The 21,614-nt window shown below is 38.0% G+C and overlaps 1 protein-coding gene across 2 annotated transcripts; it reads left to right on the forward strand.

Annotated features, from left to right (window-relative positions):
* Positions 1-920: 920 nt before the first annotated feature.
* LOC137087650 (SLAM family member 8-like) lies at positions 921-21,391 on the forward strand. 2 transcript variants are annotated; one of them, XM_067452074.1, is made up of 8 exons: positions 921-1,029; positions 7,096-7,196; positions 8,698-9,009; positions 14,485-14,751; positions 15,902-16,003; positions 20,426-20,490; positions 20,649-20,723; positions 20,950-21,391. In XM_067452074.1, exons 1-8 carry the CDS (start codon positions 950-952, stop codon positions 21,034-21,036), a joined length of 1,089 nt encoding a protein of 362 aa, XP_067308175.1. In that variant the 5' UTR covers positions 921-949; the 3' UTR covers positions 21,037-21,391. The 2 variants fall into 2 exon arrangements, with proteins under 2 accessions (XP_067308175.1, XP_067308176.1); XM_067452075.1 differs by having other exon boundaries at positions 20,429-20,490.
* Positions 21,392-21,614: the final 223 nt, after the last annotated feature.

The following is a 21,614-nucleotide window of genomic DNA, read 5'->3' on the forward strand; positions in this document are numbered from 1 at the left end:
CGTGACAAATTCAACCAGAGTACCCCTTTGCATTTATTTTCTATTCTCAAAATCCTGCATTACAGCATATGATGATGCGTTATTAATGAAATATGATCCCAGAATAGCGCCACCCTCAGGTGACTGTATGTAGCCTACCGACAGAGTACTGACGTGTTGTGATCGGGCAGCAGTTTTCATTAAACGTTAAAAAGATAAAATGATACTGTTTCAATAAATGGCGCATGTGACACCAGATTCAGAAATAATCAGTATTGCCATTTTTGCACACACAAGAAATCTGTCTTAGTGACAGAAGTTTCCAGTATACCCCAGATACAATAGAGAATAAAAATAAATGAATGAGTGAGATACACATATGCATAATACACACAAATAGACAAATTTGTATGTACATATGGGCTTTGGAACAGAATAGGCTATAATATAGAATTAACAGTCAGGGAATGGAGTAAGAGGTTCTTGTCAAATAAATATTGTAAGCTATAAGTGCCAGTGTACATATTTATCATTTGAGGCATTTAACGTCTTACATATTTAAAGCACATAGAAATATGACATTATATAATGTTTGCAGCTGAGATTTAGTGATATGGATTATATTCCTTAATTAGAATTTGTAACAGATTAGCCAAAGATCGATTCATTTATTATTTCAAATATGATCAAAACCGAGCATATGTAGGTCAATACAATTCTTTCTCAAACGAAATCCTGCCTTACAGCATATTCTGATGCGTTATTAATGAAATATGTTATTAATGATTCGTTATTTATGAAATATGATGCCAGCAGCGCCACGCTCAGGTGACTGTATGTATAGCGACATATGTCATAGGCCCAACTGGACGTGTCAACACACTCGTTCTCTAAGGAAATAATGAATTACAGCACATTCTGAGGGTGGTGATGTTCTGGGGATTATATTTCCATAATAACACATCAGAATATGAATGTGTTTCAGTGCCAAAGCTTGCATTTAAAATCCCCTCAAGAGCGCGTTTGCTCAGAGATATTAATGCCACTCAGGTAATAAGACAATCATTCCGACGGAGTGGAATAACAAATTTCTAGCCAATCAGCAGGTAAGGGGCGTGTCTACTATTGCTTGTGTCATGTTCGCTTGTTAGTCCATTTGCGATCGTATTGTGTCTCACTTCAGCGATGATAAAGACCCGTTCATGTCCACACCGTATGGATCATCTAAATCTCCTCACTGTGTGCTTCAAGCATCAGCTCACACAATGTCTCCGACAAGTAAGATACTATACTCCTAATATATGTTTGTTTCCTCTTTTCATGATCTATATAACCCTTATCTGGTCATAATTGTAATGTGTCCTCAGCTGGACTATCGAGCTAACGTTATCAAGTTGTTCATGAGAACGGTTTGTGTGTGTTTTTGTGATTGCTGTAACTCTAATCTTGTCATAATTGTAATATGTTCTGTTAGCTAGACTGTCGTGCTTGTGTACTATCGAGTTGTTCATGAGAACTGTTTGTGTTTTTGTGATGAAGGGGGGACATTTTCATTGAATATTCGACCTGGATTAGTTACACAGATTCTGCCACAGTCGTTGTCTGGGTTACGTATGTAATAATAATAATAATAATAATAATAATAATAATAATAATAATAATAATAATAATAATAATAATAGATTTTATTTATAATGCACTTTTCATTCCGAAGAATCTAAGTGTAGGCGGAGCTATCAATATAGTGGCGAGACCCTTTTGGGGGTAGGGGCGTGTTTGTTTTGGTGATTTGAAATATCAACAACTGTTACCAGATATCACTTACCCCACCTTTAATGGCAGGTAAGGTGTCGTTTTCTTGCTTTACCAGAGAAAAAAGCCATATGTTGACTTTGAAACAAGAGTATATTTTAAATGATATGCATCTGTGGTGAAATTACTAGATATTCACGTCAGGACGTTTATTTTAATGCAAACAATGTTCTGTCACTTTAATGCAGCACAGCAAAAAATAGTATCGGTACGGAAACGATCGGCGTACTGCTGCAGACGCAACGCTCCTGGAATAGATCGCCGGACAGCATCTGCGTGCACTTACTGATCGTAATCATACGCACTGCAAACGGAGTGTGTGTGTGAAATGGGCGTCAGTTTGTGCAGATTTGCACACTGTCCTGTGACATACCCCCTCTTTTTTGCCACGTGAGAGGGGGCGCCATTGTGCCACAAATCATTGTAATATTTTAAAGAGGTCATGAACTGGTATTTTAAATGTTTTAACCTGTTGCCTTCAAAGATCGATTCGGTTTAGTTCCATATAGGCCTGTGTTATTTATCGTCAGCATGTCAGCTGTGAGTTGGTGGACAGAGCTACAGAAATCGGGCGGTGGTTTCACTGCTCTCTGACATTACAGGTAAGCGTATAACAATCAGCCTTATTGGTAGAAGTTACTTGTGTTAAAGAGGTCATATAATGGTACATGCACTTTTACAAGTTGACTGTATAAGGTGTGTTGGCAGTGCCTGTACACAACCATCCTATAATGATAAAAATCCATCCAGTGTTTTTAGTTTTGTTTTTTAATCTCCTTATATGTTTTCTCCTGTCTCCAATCAAGCCTTTCGACTGTGTGATGTCACACACCCCTCCCACGACTATTAATTGACAGCAGTTTCAACTCAAACCCGCCCTAGGTGAGCTCATTATAGTCCGCCATTGTTGATACACTGGAGCAGAATGGAGTCTAAGCGATTGTGGTGTTCTGTTCTTGGGTGTAATAATGAACACATCAGTCATTTTGATATTCCTAAATCTGAACAGTGGCTGAGTTTTGTTTTCGAAGGAAATATTACCCCTATCAAGGTCAATGCTTTTATGTTTGCGTGAATCATATCTCACCAGACTGCTTTATAACTGAGTGTCAGTATAAAGTAGGTTTTGCTAAGAATCTTAGCCTCTGGCCAACAATTCCTCCGATGGCGTAAATTGACGATATATGCGTCATGGACTGAACATGCGCTGTGAATCTATGCCGCGAGTGCCGTTGCGTTTACCTCAGCTCTCATCACAAGCTCATCCATGACTGTCAATGTGACTCCTGCAGCGTTTTAGGCTGTGACTGACACTCCCTCAGTGGCTAAATCCCATATTGAACACACACGTTCAGTTTTTAATTATAGTGTCTGTTCTCTAACTGAACTGATTTTATGAAGATGATCGCGGTCGCGGTGGGAAAGTGATCAGTGATTCAGTAATCTAGTAGCGGTGGCTGTGGGAGTGGCCTCGTAGGGCAGCGAAGCATTCTGGGAATTGTTGTCTTTCATCCCCATGAGACAAAAATACATTTTCTGTCTTTTCTCAGTCTAGAAAGCACAGAATTTAAAAATAATTTCACATTTCTACTACATTAATGACCCTATTTAAATACAGATTCATCTTCCCAGCACTGAAGTACTCCTTTAACTTACATTACGGCATGGTTTCATGACGTTCTCAATATAATTCATAATCCGACGTTTATAATGAACAACACATTATGTTTATTGTGTTATTACAAACTGTGTACGCTGGGGATAAAGTTAACGTGGTAAAACTATACTAAGCTTACTTTTTTGTCTGTTACTGTCAAAAAAAATTGTGTTGTAACAGTTATTACACTGCCTAGATAACTTTACATATCACGGAAAAACCTACATTTATCGATAAAACGTTTTTATTGGCATTAGCTGTAACATCAATCTGTCAATGAACTAACGTATACATCAGTAAACAAATAGCATTCGTATCTCACCACGCTAACATACAAAGATAGATCAAAGTGAGTTTACGTTAACCAACCATTCAGAAACGTCCTTTCTGAGCCTTAATTGTCAAACTTTGTTGGAGCTGTCATCTTGTTCCGGGTCCTACTCTGGTTCAAATTGATACAGTTGCACAGATCAGAAACTCCCGTTGACATTTGTTCCCCAAAATATACCCTCAACAGTTGCCTCTTGCATGAAGCTAGCTGAACAAACTTTGAGGTTTAGAGTAGGTTTAAAGTTAACAAATCCAGATAAATCCAACCTGGTATAGATCAAGTTCAACGGTTTAAAATTACCTGGGTAGCAACTGAATCCAGCTTTGTGCAACAGGCCCCATATGTCAGGCACGAGCCAATGGGCAGGGCTACAGAATCAGGCATTGCTGTTCTTCTGTAGAGGCACCCTAGAGTCAAATCTAGACGCACCCTAGCGGCAGCAAATTTAATTTGCCCGCAAGTGTCGTCTAGCAAATCTCAATACCCTTCTGAGCTGTATTCCCCAGACTCTTGCCAGGCCAATAACATCGTGTATAGAGTCGGTGGGCGGGGCCATAATGACGACTGCCGAGTTGCGTTTTCATGCTTCTAGTAAACACAGAAACTGGCGAACGCCGGTCTTTCGAATCAGCTTTGACTCTGGAAGACTTGGAGTTAAGCATTACTCTGAGAAAAGAACAAAGAACGGCACTGAAGTCATTCTTAAAAAGCGAAGATGTGTTCGGAGTTTAGCCGACCGGATACGGTGAATGTTTAATCTATCAAAGAGCTCTGCTTCACCTTCGTTGCTCTGGTTGGTTGTAGCGCTATCCTATCGCGTGCAGAGGGAGTTTGAAAGACAACCGTTTATCCGCCCCTCAGATTGAGCTGTCAATGGTGAGTTTCCAGACCAAACATCTTGATGTGGGTCTAGCTTGTCAGGCTAGTGTTTCAGCACACGATAACGTCAATGTGAGGCATATTCTGAGATCTATCGTTTTCTGGGCCTGGTGTCAATAAAAGCTTTTCTTTGATGATCGATGAAGTTTTCAGCTCCGAAACTTACAACATATTCTTATATATCTTTTATATATCAAAAGCTCAAGGGAAAGTTGATTTCTCAATTCAATTCACGGAAGCAGTGTAGCAAGCAGCACTTCTGAGTCCATAGAAACTTTGTCACTATCTTTGCTTTCCTCTTTCGACCATGTCGGTTACTTTCATTTGAGCTTTTTCTTTATTTCTTTTCTTTCCCATATGGGCCTGACGAGCTCCACAATAGAAGAGGAGTGTTTTATATCGGGTTATCATGCAAGTTCCCTGTAAATCTCAGAATTGCCTGATGACACCACTGTACACAGATGAGTCTACACTTGGCCAAATCTTCTTTGGTTTCTTTTACTGAGTTGGCGCAGAACAGAAAAAGAAAAAGGGGAAGTCACCTATTTTTATCACTGTAAGTCTTAAAGTTTATCAACACATACCATTGTTGCCTGGGTAATGAAATTAGTGTTAAAATCATTTCCAAATCGCTGTTGGTATGTCTGGTATATGCTATATCTGTCAAAGGGTTCTTGGTTTACATTAGAGGGAAACAATGTTAGCCGAGCCTTCTGTAACCACCCTAGACATTGAGGGGGATACTAAGGTTAATAATTAGAAATGATTGAGGAAAGTTTATATGGAAAGACCCTGTGTGTCATTGCCGAGTGCCCACCACTGGAAATTGGAAACAGCCTAAGCCCTTGATCACTTGGAGCTCCCTATGGAGTTGGTGTATTATTGTTATTTTTTTTCCTTTACAAAATATTTAATGCAGCATTCTATACGGTGGTGTGAAAAAGTGTTTGCCCCCTTGTTAAATATGAACAAATATGGTTGTAAAATTTTAAATTCATTGGTAATCCTTTCGATTATATATGCCCAGTGACACATTTTTGTATTGATGTTTATTTTGGATCACTGTCCTGTTGAAAGATCCAAACATGGCCCATTGTAAGATTTATAGCACAGGCTGTCAGGTTTTGATTTTTTTTATCTGTTGGTATTTGCTCGAATCCATGATGCCGTGTATCTGAACAAGATGTTCAGGACCTCTCTGGCAGAAAATGTTGCCCACAGCATTAACGATACAGCAGTACTTTTTAAGCCTGTGTGCACAAAAATCTTAAGTGTTGTAACCACCACTTCCTCAGTTGTGTGTTGCAATGGTCCCCAAGGATAGTGTGGATATTACTTTGAAAGGTGACAATGACAAGGGACGAGCCATTATTTAAAATGAAAATTTCTCTGGATGCATGGGAACTTTTGTGATACGATAAGTACAAAATGACATTAAATATATCTCACTGTGGATATTTCATCACAAACATCTTACATATGCTACTGTGCCTTTTGTGTACTAGTATCCCACCGACCACCAGTGGTTGTTGTTGTTGCACATAATCAAATCACAAGATGGCGCAGTGGCCATTTTCTCTGAGTATAATTCCTTTGTATGTACGAATATGCCTGGGAGGACACTTATCAGAATTAACTGCTCATTGTGTTGCAATATTTTTTCAGAGTTTGTGCTGACACCTGTTTCCAGTAAGCACGTTTTTCCTGGCAAACCCCAGCTCTTCTGCTGACCGTCTGAGTAATGCTTTTCCGTTAGAACTAAAACCTATGTTGACGTGAGTTTCAGTTCCTTTGTTCAGCTGCACTGCGATGCTCATCCCAGCCTGAAATAACTGATGCTATGGGTGTAATCAACAAATGTCTTTGTACAAATACTATTTGTATACCTTCTAATTTACAAAAGACGTGAGAAAAGAGCATAAGATCGCTTTATTCTGGCATATGAGTCAGCAATGTAAGTGTGGTTAAGGTTGTAGTTCACCAACTTAATGTGGCATATGCAAACTAATATTCTTTCACTGACACAAGGAAATCGAGTTCTGTTTACACCAACAGACATAGGGGCGATAAGCACCTCTGACATAGAGAGTTTGTTAAGTTGACTTCCTTATTTCGACTGTAATTTCACTTCGCTTTCATTCCCTGATGATGTGCCAGTAGTTTTGCTCACTTGCAGTAACACTCATCTGAATGCTTCACCTCCATATCCTGTAGTGCTGGTTTATGAATACCTAGTGGGAGTTGCAACGAGAATTAGAGCAGAAAGCCCCTAAACCTCAAGCGCTTATTTCAGGACGTGTCTCGTCTTAGAGGTCTTGTGTGGTGTTGTTGTTGTGCTGTGTGTGTGTGTGTGTCAGATCAGCCACAGGACAGTGGGCAAATGTGCTCAAACTGTGACTCGAAGTGGTCGCTGTGAGGAAGTGTTTTCTCTCTTCAGCCTCAGATGCCTCAGTCTGTCGCCTAAACGTCTGGAGATGAACGTCTTTCAAGAGTCCTGCTGCTCCATTTTAGCAGTTCTCCTGCTTTTCCTTCTCCAGGGTGAGTAGAAACATTAGTTAAAGTCTCAACAGGTAGTTAACACTTCTTGATTTGTATTTGATGTTTAATGGAATTAACACGCATCGGAAAAACTGCGTTTGGTTCTGTATTAATATACTGTATTTAAATGTAAATTTATATATGTGTTTGTTTATAAGTGTGTAAATCCGTATGGCATAGCAACATGAAATAAAAGCCATTAAATGTTTATTTATGCAATGCATATTTAAAAATAATTATAATTTAAGTTCACGCTTTTTAGTTTTATTTTTGAGGCAAATGATCATACATGTTGTGTTTTAGTCTTATGCGTGTTTCATCAGTGTCAAAAGAGGAAAGTTCAGCACAGGAAACCTCAAGCCTTATCTTTAGAGAATACTCTGACAGTTATTCTGTTGCAACCAGCATTAATGTTATCGCAGGTTTTTAGTTCACTTGTGATTCAGTGCTATTGGAACAATGTGTTATTTTCAAGCATGCAACATTTATAAAACAATAGGCGGCTGTTGAGGTAATGTGGTGGAAAGTAAATGAATGCAATGGAAATAGAGTAAGAGTGCAGAGAGGGTGGAGGAAGAGGTGTGAAACTTCCTTTGTTGATCGAGAATGGTCACGGGGTGAAAACTACAGACACAGATCCGGAACGAATGTGCAAATATACTTTACAAACCATACAGGCCATAACATTCAGATATCTGGAGGGAATAAAGTTATTCTTCAGACTGACTATGAATAAAGTTATTCTTCAGTCTGACTGTGAATAAAGTTATTCTTCAGTCTGACTGTGAATAAAGTTATTCTTCAGTCTGACTGTGCTCAAGATGAAGTGTTCTCAAGATGGTAAGAGTGAAGTGTGAGATGGTCTGTGGTGATGGAAACCTCCGCTCAAGAGGCTTTTGATGGTGCATTTAATATTTGTCATCCGTCTCTGTTCCCTTTTCTCATTGTGGTTCTGATGGTTTTGTCAAACTGTTCTCAAGACAATAAATATGAATTCACAAGTTCAAACTTACAAATGAGTCGGATAGATTAAGTTGGTAAACGTATTTGGCGTGCTAAGAGGGCTCTAAGCTTGGTCATCTGGCCCGAATGCAGAGTATCCCCCTCCGTTTAGGTATAGTAACCTGGTGAGAGAAAGGAGACGGGGTGGATGGATTTTGAAGACTGTAGAGGATCCTTAAGCTAGGAACACACCAAGCCGACGCCGACCAACTAGTGGCGATGAAAGCAGACTGCTGAGTCGGCTCACGTTGGCTCACGTCGGCAGCGTTTTGGGTCCAAAGTTCCTCTAGAACTACGTTAATAAAACATATTTAGGGAGAAGTGTGAGATGGTCTGATATGATGGAAACTCAAGAGGCTTTTGATGGTGCATTTAATATTTGTCATCTGTCTCTGTTCCTTCTCTCAATGGTTCTGTTGGTATTGTTAAACTGGTATTTAATGTGAATTTGAAAGCATGACATGATTTTGTAATAATTTGTAATTGTTGTGTATTGTAGGGTCACGTGCTTATGTTCCAGATGTTCATGTGCACAAAGCTGTCGGAGACTCGCTGGATTTAAAGGCTGATCATCCAAAAGAAGGTCTTGAAGTAATGTGGACATATAATGGGAAGGAATTGGCTGAGTATAACAAAGGTCAGATCAAACGGGTGGATCCTCGATTATTTCAAGGAAGGTTAAAGATGAATAAGGACAATATTAGTATAACAATTGAAGACCTGACACTCCAGGATTCTGGATCCTTCACTATTGTTACGGAAAGAAAACCTGATCAACTTCCAACCCAAACTATTGTGCTGCATGTTCATGGTGAGTTTAATGTCTTCATATTTATCCTGTGTCTGCTTTTATGTAACTGGCAAATTCTAAAACACACATACACACAAGAACTTAAAGGTTAAAGGGATATATTTCACCCAAAAACCACATCCTCCAGTTGTTCCAGATCCTATGAGTTACTTTCTCCTGCTGAACACAAAGAAGAGATTTTGAAGAATGTTGCTTAATGTTGTTAACCAAATGGACCCACCGACCTAGTCCATAGTATGGAGAAAGTAAAATAATACTATGGAAGTCAATGGGTCCGTCAACTGTTTCGTTACTGACATTCTTCAAAAATCTTTTCTTTGTTTTTCAGCTGAATAAATTAACTTTGTACCAACATGAGAGTGAGTAAAATAGCTGTGTTTCCATTTAAAGTTGTGAATATAACTCCCTCCCGTGCAAATTTGGAATATCACAGAAAACATTTGCAAATAAAGCACTGTTTCCATCCGGTGAGCTGAAGAGAAAATCATCACTTCCTGATAAACTGGCACTAAATATCAGTAAGACAAATGGAAGACACTGTATGTAAAAATGTTATGTATAATAAAATACTTGTCTCAGAACGGGTAGATGAAACAGAGGCTGCTGCTCGAGAGCAGGGTGTGTCTGGAAGGTTATTATACTGAACCCCTTTTGACGTCAATGCTCAGGCATTTCAGATGCTGTGTGACAAGATCGGCCCACTGGGTAGTCCAGTTATACTATCCCATCGCAAAGTCAAAAGTCTTTTTTGAATTTATGCGATAAATGTGTTTCCATCGTAGTTTATGTGCATGTTTTCTTATCAGATAAAAAAAAAAAAAAATTATCCGACCGTTCTGACATTAATCAGTTGGCTAGGAAGTAATGCTGGACTAATACTACATCAACACTCAATACAAAGTTACTACTATTAACTAATATAGAAACAAGCTGAACTAATCATTAACAAATTTAGGAGATGCCCTTGTTATATAATCAATAATTACTGAATGAGGGTAGCCTTATTAATAACTGACAAAGTATAAAGAACATTATTGTGTGTCTGAGATGTAGCCTCACACTAACACGGCCGCATAATCAGGGTCTCCACATGCCAACCGAAGCATTGAGAACTTTATAAGTGTACAAACTGTTTAATAAGAAGATACTTTATAAACACAGTGCTACCGTGTTAGCGTGAGGCTATTTTGAGCCTTGTTAGTGGTATTAACTAGCGGTTTAATTTCACTACCATGTGCCCCATAGACAAGCGTTATACGCTAATCTGTGTTTAGAGATAAAACTCTTTACATTCGATTTTCAAGAAAAAGCATCCCAGAGAACGATCTACTCGCTAACCATCTGTTAATTACCCCTAGGGTCAATTCTCACCGGAGTTGTCCTTTAATGGAGCACCGCCAAACAATGTCTGGTTGGGCCACACAAAATAAAAAAAATGACAGACATATTTCAAAATCTTTCGTGGCGTGGTCTAAGGCTTATGGGAAAGGGTTTTTGAATCCACCTTTTGTTGAGCTCGCTCTTCTCCCTTGTCCCATCTTATATCACATCAGAAAATCACTTATGTGAAGATAAAGAGCCTAATGAAATATTTAATAATAATAAAATCATTTATTGGGTAGGTTTAGGGGTCCGTGTAGGGAGGGCTTTTATTGTCCCATTAAGGCAACATCCATTTAATCATTTTATTAAATAATAATAATAATAATTTACACTAAATAATAATTTACACTCTATATTATTATTGGATCCTGTTAATGAACAACAATACTGAGGTGCACCATGCTTCCTTTACATGGTGTAAAAATAATATATCACTATTTTCAGTAAGTGTAAATAGAATTTAGTTGCTTTTTACACTTGGTGTGTAGATACTAATTAGTGATGCATTTTATGACTTTATTCAGAGTAAAAAGAAAGACAATCTTCAAGAACTACTAGTGATCTGGACAATTATTTTAAAGGGGTGGTGTCATGCGATTTGACTTTGTTAACTGTAGTTAGCGTGTAATGTCGCTGCTTGAGCATAAACAGTATCTGCAAAGTTACAGCGCTGAAAGTTCAATGCAAACGGAGATATTGTCTTTTAAAGTTACGGCAGTTTATTGACTACAAAAATGGCCGGTTTGGACTACAACGAGCTTCTTCCTGGGTTGGTGACATCATAAACCCTCGATAGTCTCCGCAGATGTGACTTCTGCCCGTAATGGGAAGGGGCGTGGCCTTAACCTGTGCTTGGCACTTCAGCCAATAAAAATACAGGAAACTACATTTGGCCATCTGACCAATCTAAGACCATTGCTTTTTTCAGAGGGTATGGGCTTCAGAGAAGCAGGAAGCAAACGAGCCGTTTTTAGAAGTATTAAGACATGTTATACTGCGCCCCATAAACACAATCAAGCCTAGAAAAAAAACATGGAACTACCGCTTTAAAGTGAAATACATATTTCCCACTTTCAAATAATAAGGTCACTAGTAGTTCCTCCAGAGTAACACTTGAGTAATTGTGATGCACTCTATGACCACATTGAGAGTAAAAAAAGACACTCAGACACTGTAATGCTGGGTAGAACAAAAGCAGGATGAGGCGGATTCATATGCAGATCTGTGTGAATAATACGCCATATGCACTAAAAAAAATAAACTGTTGAACAAACGTAATTTTTTTATTTATTATTTGTCAGGGACAATGCAGTGTACATTTTAACATACATAATTATCATAGACGAGCCATAACAAAAAATGTGCAGATGTGTTGCATAAAAGGTTTCTAGCCAATAGGCTAATTTGCAACCCCAGTCCCTGGTCAGGCCTTTCTAAAAACATACACCCAATTCATTTACACAACCACTTTACACAAGACAACACTTCATATCCAACACAGACAATCCATTAGAACTAAGATAGCTCAATGTCCACATATTTGATTTTCCTTCAGCCAGAATTTCACCTTTTTATTAAATGTTTTCAGGTCCGTTTCTGTTTTTATTTCTGTTGGTAAATCATTCCAAAAACGTCAGGGTCCCTATCACTGAGAAACTTGACTGGCCAAACGTGGTTTTGCGCCCCTCTGCTATGCGTTTGCCACCCACTACTCTCCTAGTGGCAGCTTTCCTTGTGTTTATTTTTGTCACAAAAGGACAGAGTACGGTCGGAGCTAGATCATTTATACATTTAAAAATTAAAAGTTCGTATGTATAATACGCCATCATCATGCGTATCATATGCACGCAAAAAACAGTGTATCATATGCACGCCAAAATGAGTTTTGGCGTATACATTCCACGACAATGCACACTCGTACTATTTATTCGCATTTTTCGTGAGATCCAGCTGGTTTTGACTTTTGTCTGGGAAGCTTGGCCCCATACAGTAACACCATATGATAAATGAGAGAGTATCAAAACAGTAAAGCTGCTTTGACAGGTAAATGTTTCCTAATCATTCTAAAACAGTTTAGATTTGTCCGGACAGTCTTACATAGTTTATTAATATGTGCAATGAATTTGAGTAGGGAGTCCAAAGTAATACCTAAAAATGTAATTCCTCAACTTCCTCTATGGCTTCTTGATCTATTTTAATAATACATTTAGCTTTTCCTCTAATTGAGAAGTCTTTTTGACGTTAAGCGTCAGATGATTGTTTTTAAGCCATTGAGAAATACCCTACATTTCCTAATGTCTAATTTCTGGTTCTTTAGTCGGTGTCCTAGCTGATGCATAAATGACTGTATCGTCAGCACACATTTGACAGTTGGCTGACCGACAGCACGTAGGTAAATCATTTATAGACTAAAGAGCAGAGGCCCCAAAACGGAGCCCTGTGGAATACCCATTTTGATAGTAATGATGTTGAGAGTTCGTCGTTTAGTTTAACCCGTTGCTGCCTATTGTCCACATATGATGCAAACCAACCAATAGCATGTTCAGATAAGTTGAAGCTGGCAAGTTTATTCAACAGTATGCTGTGATTCACAGTGTCAAAGGCCTTTTTTAGGTCAATAAACACAGCTCCCTCAACATTACCCTTGTCCAGCTTACTCTTAATGTTCTCGGTAAGGTAGCAATTAGCCATTTCTGTAGAATACCCTACTCTAAACCCAAACTGCTTAGAATTGATACGTTTATTACCTTCAAGATGTTCTATTAACTGTTCTATTATAATTTTCTCTATAATTTTGGATAAAGCCGGCAGAATTGAGATTGGCCTATAATTGCTTGCTTGATTCCTTACGCCCGCTTTGAAAATCGGTGTAATGATGGCTTGTTTCCAACTTTGTGGGAATTTACCTACTCTGATGGAAAGGTTTATAAGAGGGGTTATTGGTTTAATCAAGGCAGAGCAGTAAGTTTGAATAAAATCAGTGTCCAACCCATATATATCCTTTGCCTTAGATTTATTTAATTAACTAATAATTTTATGAACTTTATCCTCACCAACCTCTTTAATTTGAAAAAAAATCTGATTGGTCAGACTTTATGATCTATGATTAAATTGAGCAAAACTTTTCCACAAAATGTAATTATTCTTTTCCAATAAAATCTAATTGGTTTGAAATTATTTGTTTTAATCTTGTCATATGAATTTAAACTCATTTAGTCAAAACGACTAAAAAATCATGTCATTCCAACTAGATAAAGAGGTGTAGAACTGATGACCATATTTAGTCTGTGGAAACTGTGTGAATTTATTTTCTTTATTTCTATAAAAACTATTAGTCAACAATACTTGATCACTTTCTAATTGTAACTTGCAAGCATTGATCAAGTTAAGCATTTCTCATCACTGGCATTAGCACAGTCACAGCTTTTTGAGAACAGCCTAACCACAAGGTCTACACTTCAAGATAATGGTAACCTCAAAAATCGACACAACATAACACAAATATAACATCAAACGTTAACAGGTCTTTCCCTTTACTAAAAAACCCATTAAACAGCACTTCATTTCAACATTTACTCTCCTGATCCATCCCTATGCAAAGCATGCTGGGAACTAGAAATACACTGCCCAGTCAACTCAATATAAATGATTCATGTAGCCCCAACACAAATTGTTTAGTTTAACTTAACATTTTACAAAATTTACTTCATTGAACGTAATTAAATTGAGTAAAATGACAATTAAGTAAAAAACTAAAGATTTGTGTTGTTTCAACTCATTTTATTTAAATAAACTGAGCAAACATCAGAGACTGACACCAAAAAGAAGAAATTGTTACCAATGGAGTAAAATGGACGATTTTAACTTTGTTTTTACTACCTTTCTGGGCTTTGAAAGTGGTAATTACATTGCATTCTATGGGGTCAGAGAGCTCTCTTATTTCATCAAAAATATCTTGTGTAATATGTGTGTTCTGAAGACGAACGAAAGTCTTACAGGTCTGGAACGACATGAGGGAGAGTAATTAATGGCAGAAATTTCATTATAGGGTGAACTATCCCTTTAACATTTGCATATTTGTTTCTCCTACAGATCTCATCAGAGATGTACAGATTGAGTACAATCATCCAGACTGGATTTTGTCCAAAAACGTCTGCATGTTTCATCTTCGGTGTCAGGCGTCCGGCGATCCGAATCTCTCCTACAGCTGGAGTGGTGATTCGGTCACGACTGGACCCAACCTGAGTATCAGCGTCAATCTATCAGACAGAGCTACACTCACCTGCACAGTTAACAACACCATCAGCACCAATCACACCGTCAAGACTGTAGAGTGCAGCGGGAAACCTGCGGAGACAAGTGTGTACAGTTTTTTATTAAAATATTAAATTCTATATTGATTACTTTGAAGATCTATAGTAATAACAGCAAAATAACTGCAGGACCCAGCTAACAAGACAAAACAAAAATATTATAACGTTTAGCTAATTTTAGAGTAGTAATAATCTATTAAATAACAATGAATCACTTTTGGTCAGTGATAATATTACTGAATTATTCTACGTTATTTTGAAAACTATAACACCTGATCGTTTTTGTTTCTGGTTTTCTTTGCAACAAATTAAGTGTTTTGTTAAACACTGTTAAAAAGACCACAAACTCACATAAAAAAAGTCAAACTGCTCTACTAAAAGAAATACTGATCTCCATAATGGTGACCACACATTTTTAATAAAATATCACAATTTAAACCTCTGTTAGTTCTCAATAAGAGCTCTGTAGCCGTCTGAGAGAAATAAAGTCAAACGTTTGGTCAGTAAAGCGTGAAGCTGGTAAAGCTGTTTGTGGAGGGGTTTAATTCTCAGAGGAGATCTTCAGAGATTTAATTTCTTATTTTATCTTCAGTTGATTGCATCTAAAGCTGAGAATACTTCTTGTGTTTCGCTTTCCTTTAGTGATTCGGTTGTTAAGAGCAGGTGTTCATGAATAATACTCAAACATCATATAATTAATAATTTAATTATACATTAACCAATTTTCCAATTTTTATTAACCAATTATCATGCTGAAAACTAGAAATGTTCTATAACTCATTCAGTTTGAGTTATGTTTCAGTCATTATGTCCACATAACTCTCTGTAATATTTAAGTGCAATGAACTTATTTGTTTTGAGTACATATAACAGTTAGATTTTACTGTGTATTTGAAAGCTATTTTTTACTGTAACAAAGTTAAAGTTCAGGGAAGGAGGAAGCAGGAATCTGCAAATGACAAACGTAACGTTTAATAAAAAAACAAAAACGGGTGTTATGTAAATGTCAAAAAAACACAGCGTAAAATGTCCCAGACTTTCCAATAATGAGCTCAGTTATCAAAATTACAATGTAACAGTTATTTCTAAACCTGGGCTCATTATTGGAAGAATAATTACATCCGTTTTTGGAATAACCTATATTTTATTTAGTTGGAATTGATTTAACAAACAATCATTTGTTTCATGTGATGCAGGACTTTCACAGTATTTGCTGATCGTAATAGGCGCCAGTGTCGTCGCTGTCGTCATAATCGGTGGAAGCGCTGCTGTCTGCTGCTGGCGGAGAAGTCGTACAGGTGTGTTGAACAAGTGTGAACATGAAGACACACACACACAACCAAAGTTATTAAAGCAAAAAGCCCAAAGAAACCGTGGTTTTACTAAGCTAAAGGGCTTTTACCCATACTGAAGGAAGATATATTTCCACATATTTATGATCAATGTATTAAATAGTTTAAATATATGAAAAAAATGTGACAATATATTTACCAGGAGTGTAACGATTCATTTAACAACGATTCGATTTGTATCACGATTTGAGATTGTCGATACGATTTAAGGACGATATCGGTTCATTCAGAACGATGCGATCGGAAACGATTCAGTGACTTGAAATCGATTCAGTAACTTTTTAGCCAAAAATTTAAATCAGTGTGACAGTTTTATTTCAGTCGAATCGAATCGTTGTTAAAACAAATCGTTACACCCCTAATATTTACTGTTACACTACTGTGAGTTACTTTTACTCAATTGAGTTATGATTCTGCTAGACAAAGTATTTGAGCTGCGTTTACAAAGAAAGTTGTGTTGGTATTACTTATTGTTGAAAACATGTAAAGTCTAATTGTTCAAACACAAATGAGTTGACACTTAAACCAATCACTGCCTTTGTTTAACTCAAAAATAATTGAGGTAACTATGTGCATCAGAATATTAAGTATTTTGAATTCAACTAATTTGTGCTTCACCAATTACACTTGTTTTTATAAGTCCCATGTGTCCCCATAATGTGTCTGTGGAGTTTCAGCTCAAAATACCCCACAGATCATTTATGATAGCATGTTATAAATGCCCATTTTTGAGCGGAAAGAAAAACATGCTGTTTTGCGTGCATGTATCTTTAAGTGAGCTTGGTTTTGATTATCATTTCTATCGCAGTCACGTTCACATGACACTACAGTTCTTTATCTTCATGCAAGTTTCTTATCTGCATGTGTTTTACAACCATATCAGTCTTAACCTCCGATATATGGTTTTCTGAGCGCTCACACCTGAAGCACACACACAGAAAGCTGGATGCCAGACAGAGCCTCATATGAGTATTAAACTAAGTTCTTATCTTATCGCGCTTAAACGGTCAAATACACACACAGTTCACATAAACACAGTCGGTTATGTCAGTGACTGTAAAGAAATGGCATGTGTGTATTAGATTTGTATTATTAAAAGTGATGTATATTATATTATATTATATTATATTATATTATATTATATTATATTATATTATATTATATTATATATAAATCCTGGAATGTTTTCATTAAAACCATTTCTTTTCGAGTGAAGAAAGAAAGACATCTTGTATAAGATGGGGATGAGGAAATTATCAGCAAAAGTTTATTAAAAAGTGAACTAATCCTTTAATATGAATAAAACAACAAAAGAAAAACTTAAAAAAACAATACTCTTCTAACTTGAATGCTGCTGTTAAGGCTCTGGCGAGGAGATCAACATGGCAGACTGTGTACGGCTCACTGTGGGCGTGGTCTATCGAATAGGGTGGAGTCTGTCAGCAATCATGGGCGTGGCCTTAACATGACTTCACAGCACACATGGTAGTTGTTTAACACACTGCCGACACACATTTATGTTCAAACACAATATACAAGTTTTTGCATAATAGGTCCCCCTTAAAGCTGTTGTATGTAAGTTTTTGACTCTACTAAAGCAAAAACATACCATAATATGTTTGCAGATATTAAGGAAACATGATAAGTTCACATACTCGTTTTTATGAAAACCAATGCTACATCCAGTTATTCTACTTTGAAATGTGCGTTCCATGTGGGAATGTCTGTTTTTATTTTGGTCTGTGCGATACCGCACATTGCCAATTTACTTAATAGTATTTCTCCATCATAGGTTGACAGTTGATGGAAAATATGTATCGCAGATACTACCGACCTAAAATGGTCTTAGATTGGTCAGATGGCCAAATGTAGTTTCCTGTATTTTTATTGGCTGAAGTGCCAAGCACAGGTTAAGGCCACGCCCCTTCCCATTACGGGCAGAAGTCACATCTGCGGAGACTAGCGAGGGTTTATGATGTCACCAACCCAGGAAGAAGCTCGTTGTAGTCCAAACCGGCCATTTTTGTAGGCAATAAACTGCCGTAACTTTAAAAGACAATATCTCCGTTTGCATTGAACTTTCAGCGCTGTAACTTTGCAGATACTGTTTATGCTCAAGCAGCAACATTACACTAGCCTAGAAAAATAGACGCACCCTAGCGGCAGCAAATTTAATCTGCCCCCGAGTGTCGTCTAGGAACTCTCAATACCCTTCTGAGCTGAATTCGCCTAACTCTTGCCAGGCCAATCACATCGTGTATAGAGTCGGTGGGCGGGGCCATAATGACGACGGCCGAGTTGCGTTTGCATGCTTCTAGTAAACACAGAAACTGGTGAACGGCGGTCTTTCGAATCAGCTTCTACCGCGACTCTGGAAGACTTGGAGTTAAGCTTTTCTCTGAGAAAAGAACAAAGAACGGCACTGAAGTCATTCTTAAAAAGGGAAGATGTGTTCAGAGTTTAGCCGACCGGATACGGCGAATGTTTAATCAGTCAGCGAGCTCTGTTTCACCTTCGTTGCTCTGGTTGGTGTAGCGCTATCCTATCGCGTGCAGAGGGAGTTTGAAAGACAACCGTTTATCCGCCCCTCAGATTGAGCTGTCAGTGGTGAGTTTCCAGACCAAACATCTCGATGTGGGTCTGGCTGGTCAGGCTAACATTACACACTAACTAAAGTTAAAAAAGACAAATCGCATGACGCCACCCCTTTAAGTAATACCAACACAACTTTCCTTGTAAACGCAGCTCAAATACATTACTCGACTGAATGAAAGTAACTCACGTGAATACACATTACTGTAGCATAGAAAATATTTATTGTTCATTATACAAAAATTGGTAATTCCTTATGTATAACAATTAATGCAATATATTATTGTGTGTGTGTGTGTGTGTGTGTGTGTGTGTGTGTGTGTGTGTGTGTGTGTGTGTGTGTGTGTGTGTGTGTGTGTGTGTGTGTGTCCTGGTAATCCCTACGTTATGGGGACAAAATGTCCCCACAAAGATGGCAATATCCAAAATCCTCGTTCTTGTGAGGACATTTTTTGGTCCCCATTAGGAAAACATCTTATAAATCATACTAAGTGATGTTTTTTGAAAATGTACACTCTAAAAAATGCTGGGTTAAAAACAACCCAAGTTGGGTTGAAAATGCACCGACCCAACAATTGGGTTGTTTTAACCCAATGGTTGAGTTGTTCTTACCCAGCAATTGGGTTGTCTTAAGCAACATTTAACCCAACCACTGGGTTAAAACAACTCAACCACTGGGTTAAAACAACTCAACCACTGGGTTAAAACAACTCAACCACTGGGTTAAAACAACTCAACCATTGGGTTAGAACAACTCAACCACTGGGTTAGAACAACTCAACCACTGGGTTAGAACAACTCAACCATTGGGTTAGAACAACTCAACCACTGGGTTAGAACAACTCAACCACTGGGTTAAAACAACTCAACCATTGGGTTAGAACAACTCAACCATTGGGTTAGAACAACTCAACCACTGGGTTAGAACAACTCAACCATTGGGTTAGAACAACTCAACCACTGGGTTAAAACAACTCAACCATTGGGTTAAAACAACTCAATTGTTGGGTCGGTGCATTTTCAACCCAACTTGGGTTGTTTTTAACCCTGCATTTTTTAGAGTGTAAAAATGCAGAATGTTTCCTGTGATGGGTAGGTTTAGGGGGATCAAATATACAGTTTATAAAAACCATTACGCCTATGGAATGTCCCCATAAAACATGGAAACACGACGTGTGTGTGTGTGTGTGTGTGTGTGTGTGTGTGTGTGTGTGTGAGCCTGTTTATGTGGTTTATGAGGACACAAATTTGTATAACTACATGGGTATTACACTGGTATTACACTATAAATGTGGTTTATGAGGACATGTCAAATGTCCTCATAATTCAAATGGCCTCGAAAACATACTAAATGATGTTTTTTTGAGAAAGTAAAAATGCAGAATGTTTCCTGTGATGGGTAGGTTTAGGGGCAGTGTAAGGGGATAGAAAATACGGTTTGTACAGTATAAAAACCATTACGCCTATGGAGAGTCCCTGTAAACCACATAGACCAACGTGTGTGTGTGTGTGTGTGTGTGTGTGTGTGTGTGTGTGTGTGTGTGGGTGTGTGTGTGTGTGTGTGTGTGTGTGTGTGTGTGTGTGTGTGTGTGTGTGTGTGCGTGTGTGTGTGTGTGTGTGTGTGTGTGTGTGTGTGTGCGTGTGTGTGTGTGTGTGTGTGTCATTTTCAATATCTTTGAACTTGGCTCAATCTTTTAGAATCAATAACCGCAGCTATTTATTTTTTTTATCGATGGCGCTTTTATTCCTGATCTCACGGCTGTTTTCACACACTAGCAGGGGGAGAGAGTGAAGATGGCATCACAGTCTATGAAGACGTGAACCCGGATGCCGTCGCAAAGGTGAGCAGCTCACTTCTGAAGATCAGAGATCCTCCTGTGGGTGTGCAAGATGATTTTAAATGACCGCTCGTCTTGTACACATATCTGTTTTAGATGCATATGAACATTAAAGTGGAGATATACTTTTTGCAGCTAACCAGATTTAATCTGCATTACAGAAACGATCAGAGAGTGTTGCAAACGGAATGTCCATTTATGAAACGGTGGACGACATGAAAGTCACAAAAAACTTGGTGAGTACTTGCATCAGGATCTAATATTGCTTCCTTGTTTGCTCATAAGAGAGGTTTATAATAACACCGTTTCATGTTCTTTAAAGTAGCATAGCGTGCACCATGTACATACCACAGTGGCAAGAGCGAATATATGGTGGTCACGAAGCTTTGCTGCACGTTTAGAGACGTTGCAGAGCATTTCTTTGGCATCTGATGTAGTGTCTCGCTCTTACTCCCTCTGCAGCCTCAAACCCTGTATGACAAAATCAACTATCAGCGTCATCCTGCAGTCAGCGCCAGCACTTCCTCCCCCTACCAGGAAGTCCTGTGAGTGACAAACAAACGCTTCCTGTGTCGATCTGGTGAACCCTCCTCTAGTATATGCGCCAGTTCACAAGCCTTGCATTAAATGTACTGTAAAGAATATTTCATGTTGAAACACTTTTTTTATATGAAGGAGAATTGAATTTGTAAAGAGAAGAGTTCACAGTGTGCCACAATATTACGTTTTTGAAAGAGACTCTCGTGCTGCATTTATTTGAGTAAGAATACGGTAAAAAACTGTAATACTGTGAAATACTTTTCTCTTTCACTGTCAGCATTTTGGATAATTTTCACAAGTTTCATGGCCTCCAGAATATTTTGTTGCATGCACTTTATCATAAGACAGAAAAGATCCTCCTCCTCCTCCAAATAAAAAAAAAAAATATATATATATTTTTTTTTTTTTTTTTTTTTTTTTTTTTTTTTTTTTTTTTTTTTTATATACACACTAAAAAATGCTGGGTTAAAAACAACCCAAGTTGGGTTGAAAATGCACCGACCCAACAATTGGGTTGTTTTAACCCAATGGTTGAGTTGTTCTTACCCAGCAATTGGGTTGTCTTAAGCAACATTTAACCCAACCAC

This window comes from Pseudorasbora parva, chromosome 1, assembly GCF_024679245.1.
Source record: "Pseudorasbora parva isolate DD20220531a chromosome 1, ASM2467924v1, whole genome shotgun sequence".
In the NCBI taxonomy this organism is placed as follows: Eukaryota; Metazoa; Chordata; class Actinopteri; order Cypriniformes; family Gobionidae; genus Pseudorasbora; species Pseudorasbora parva.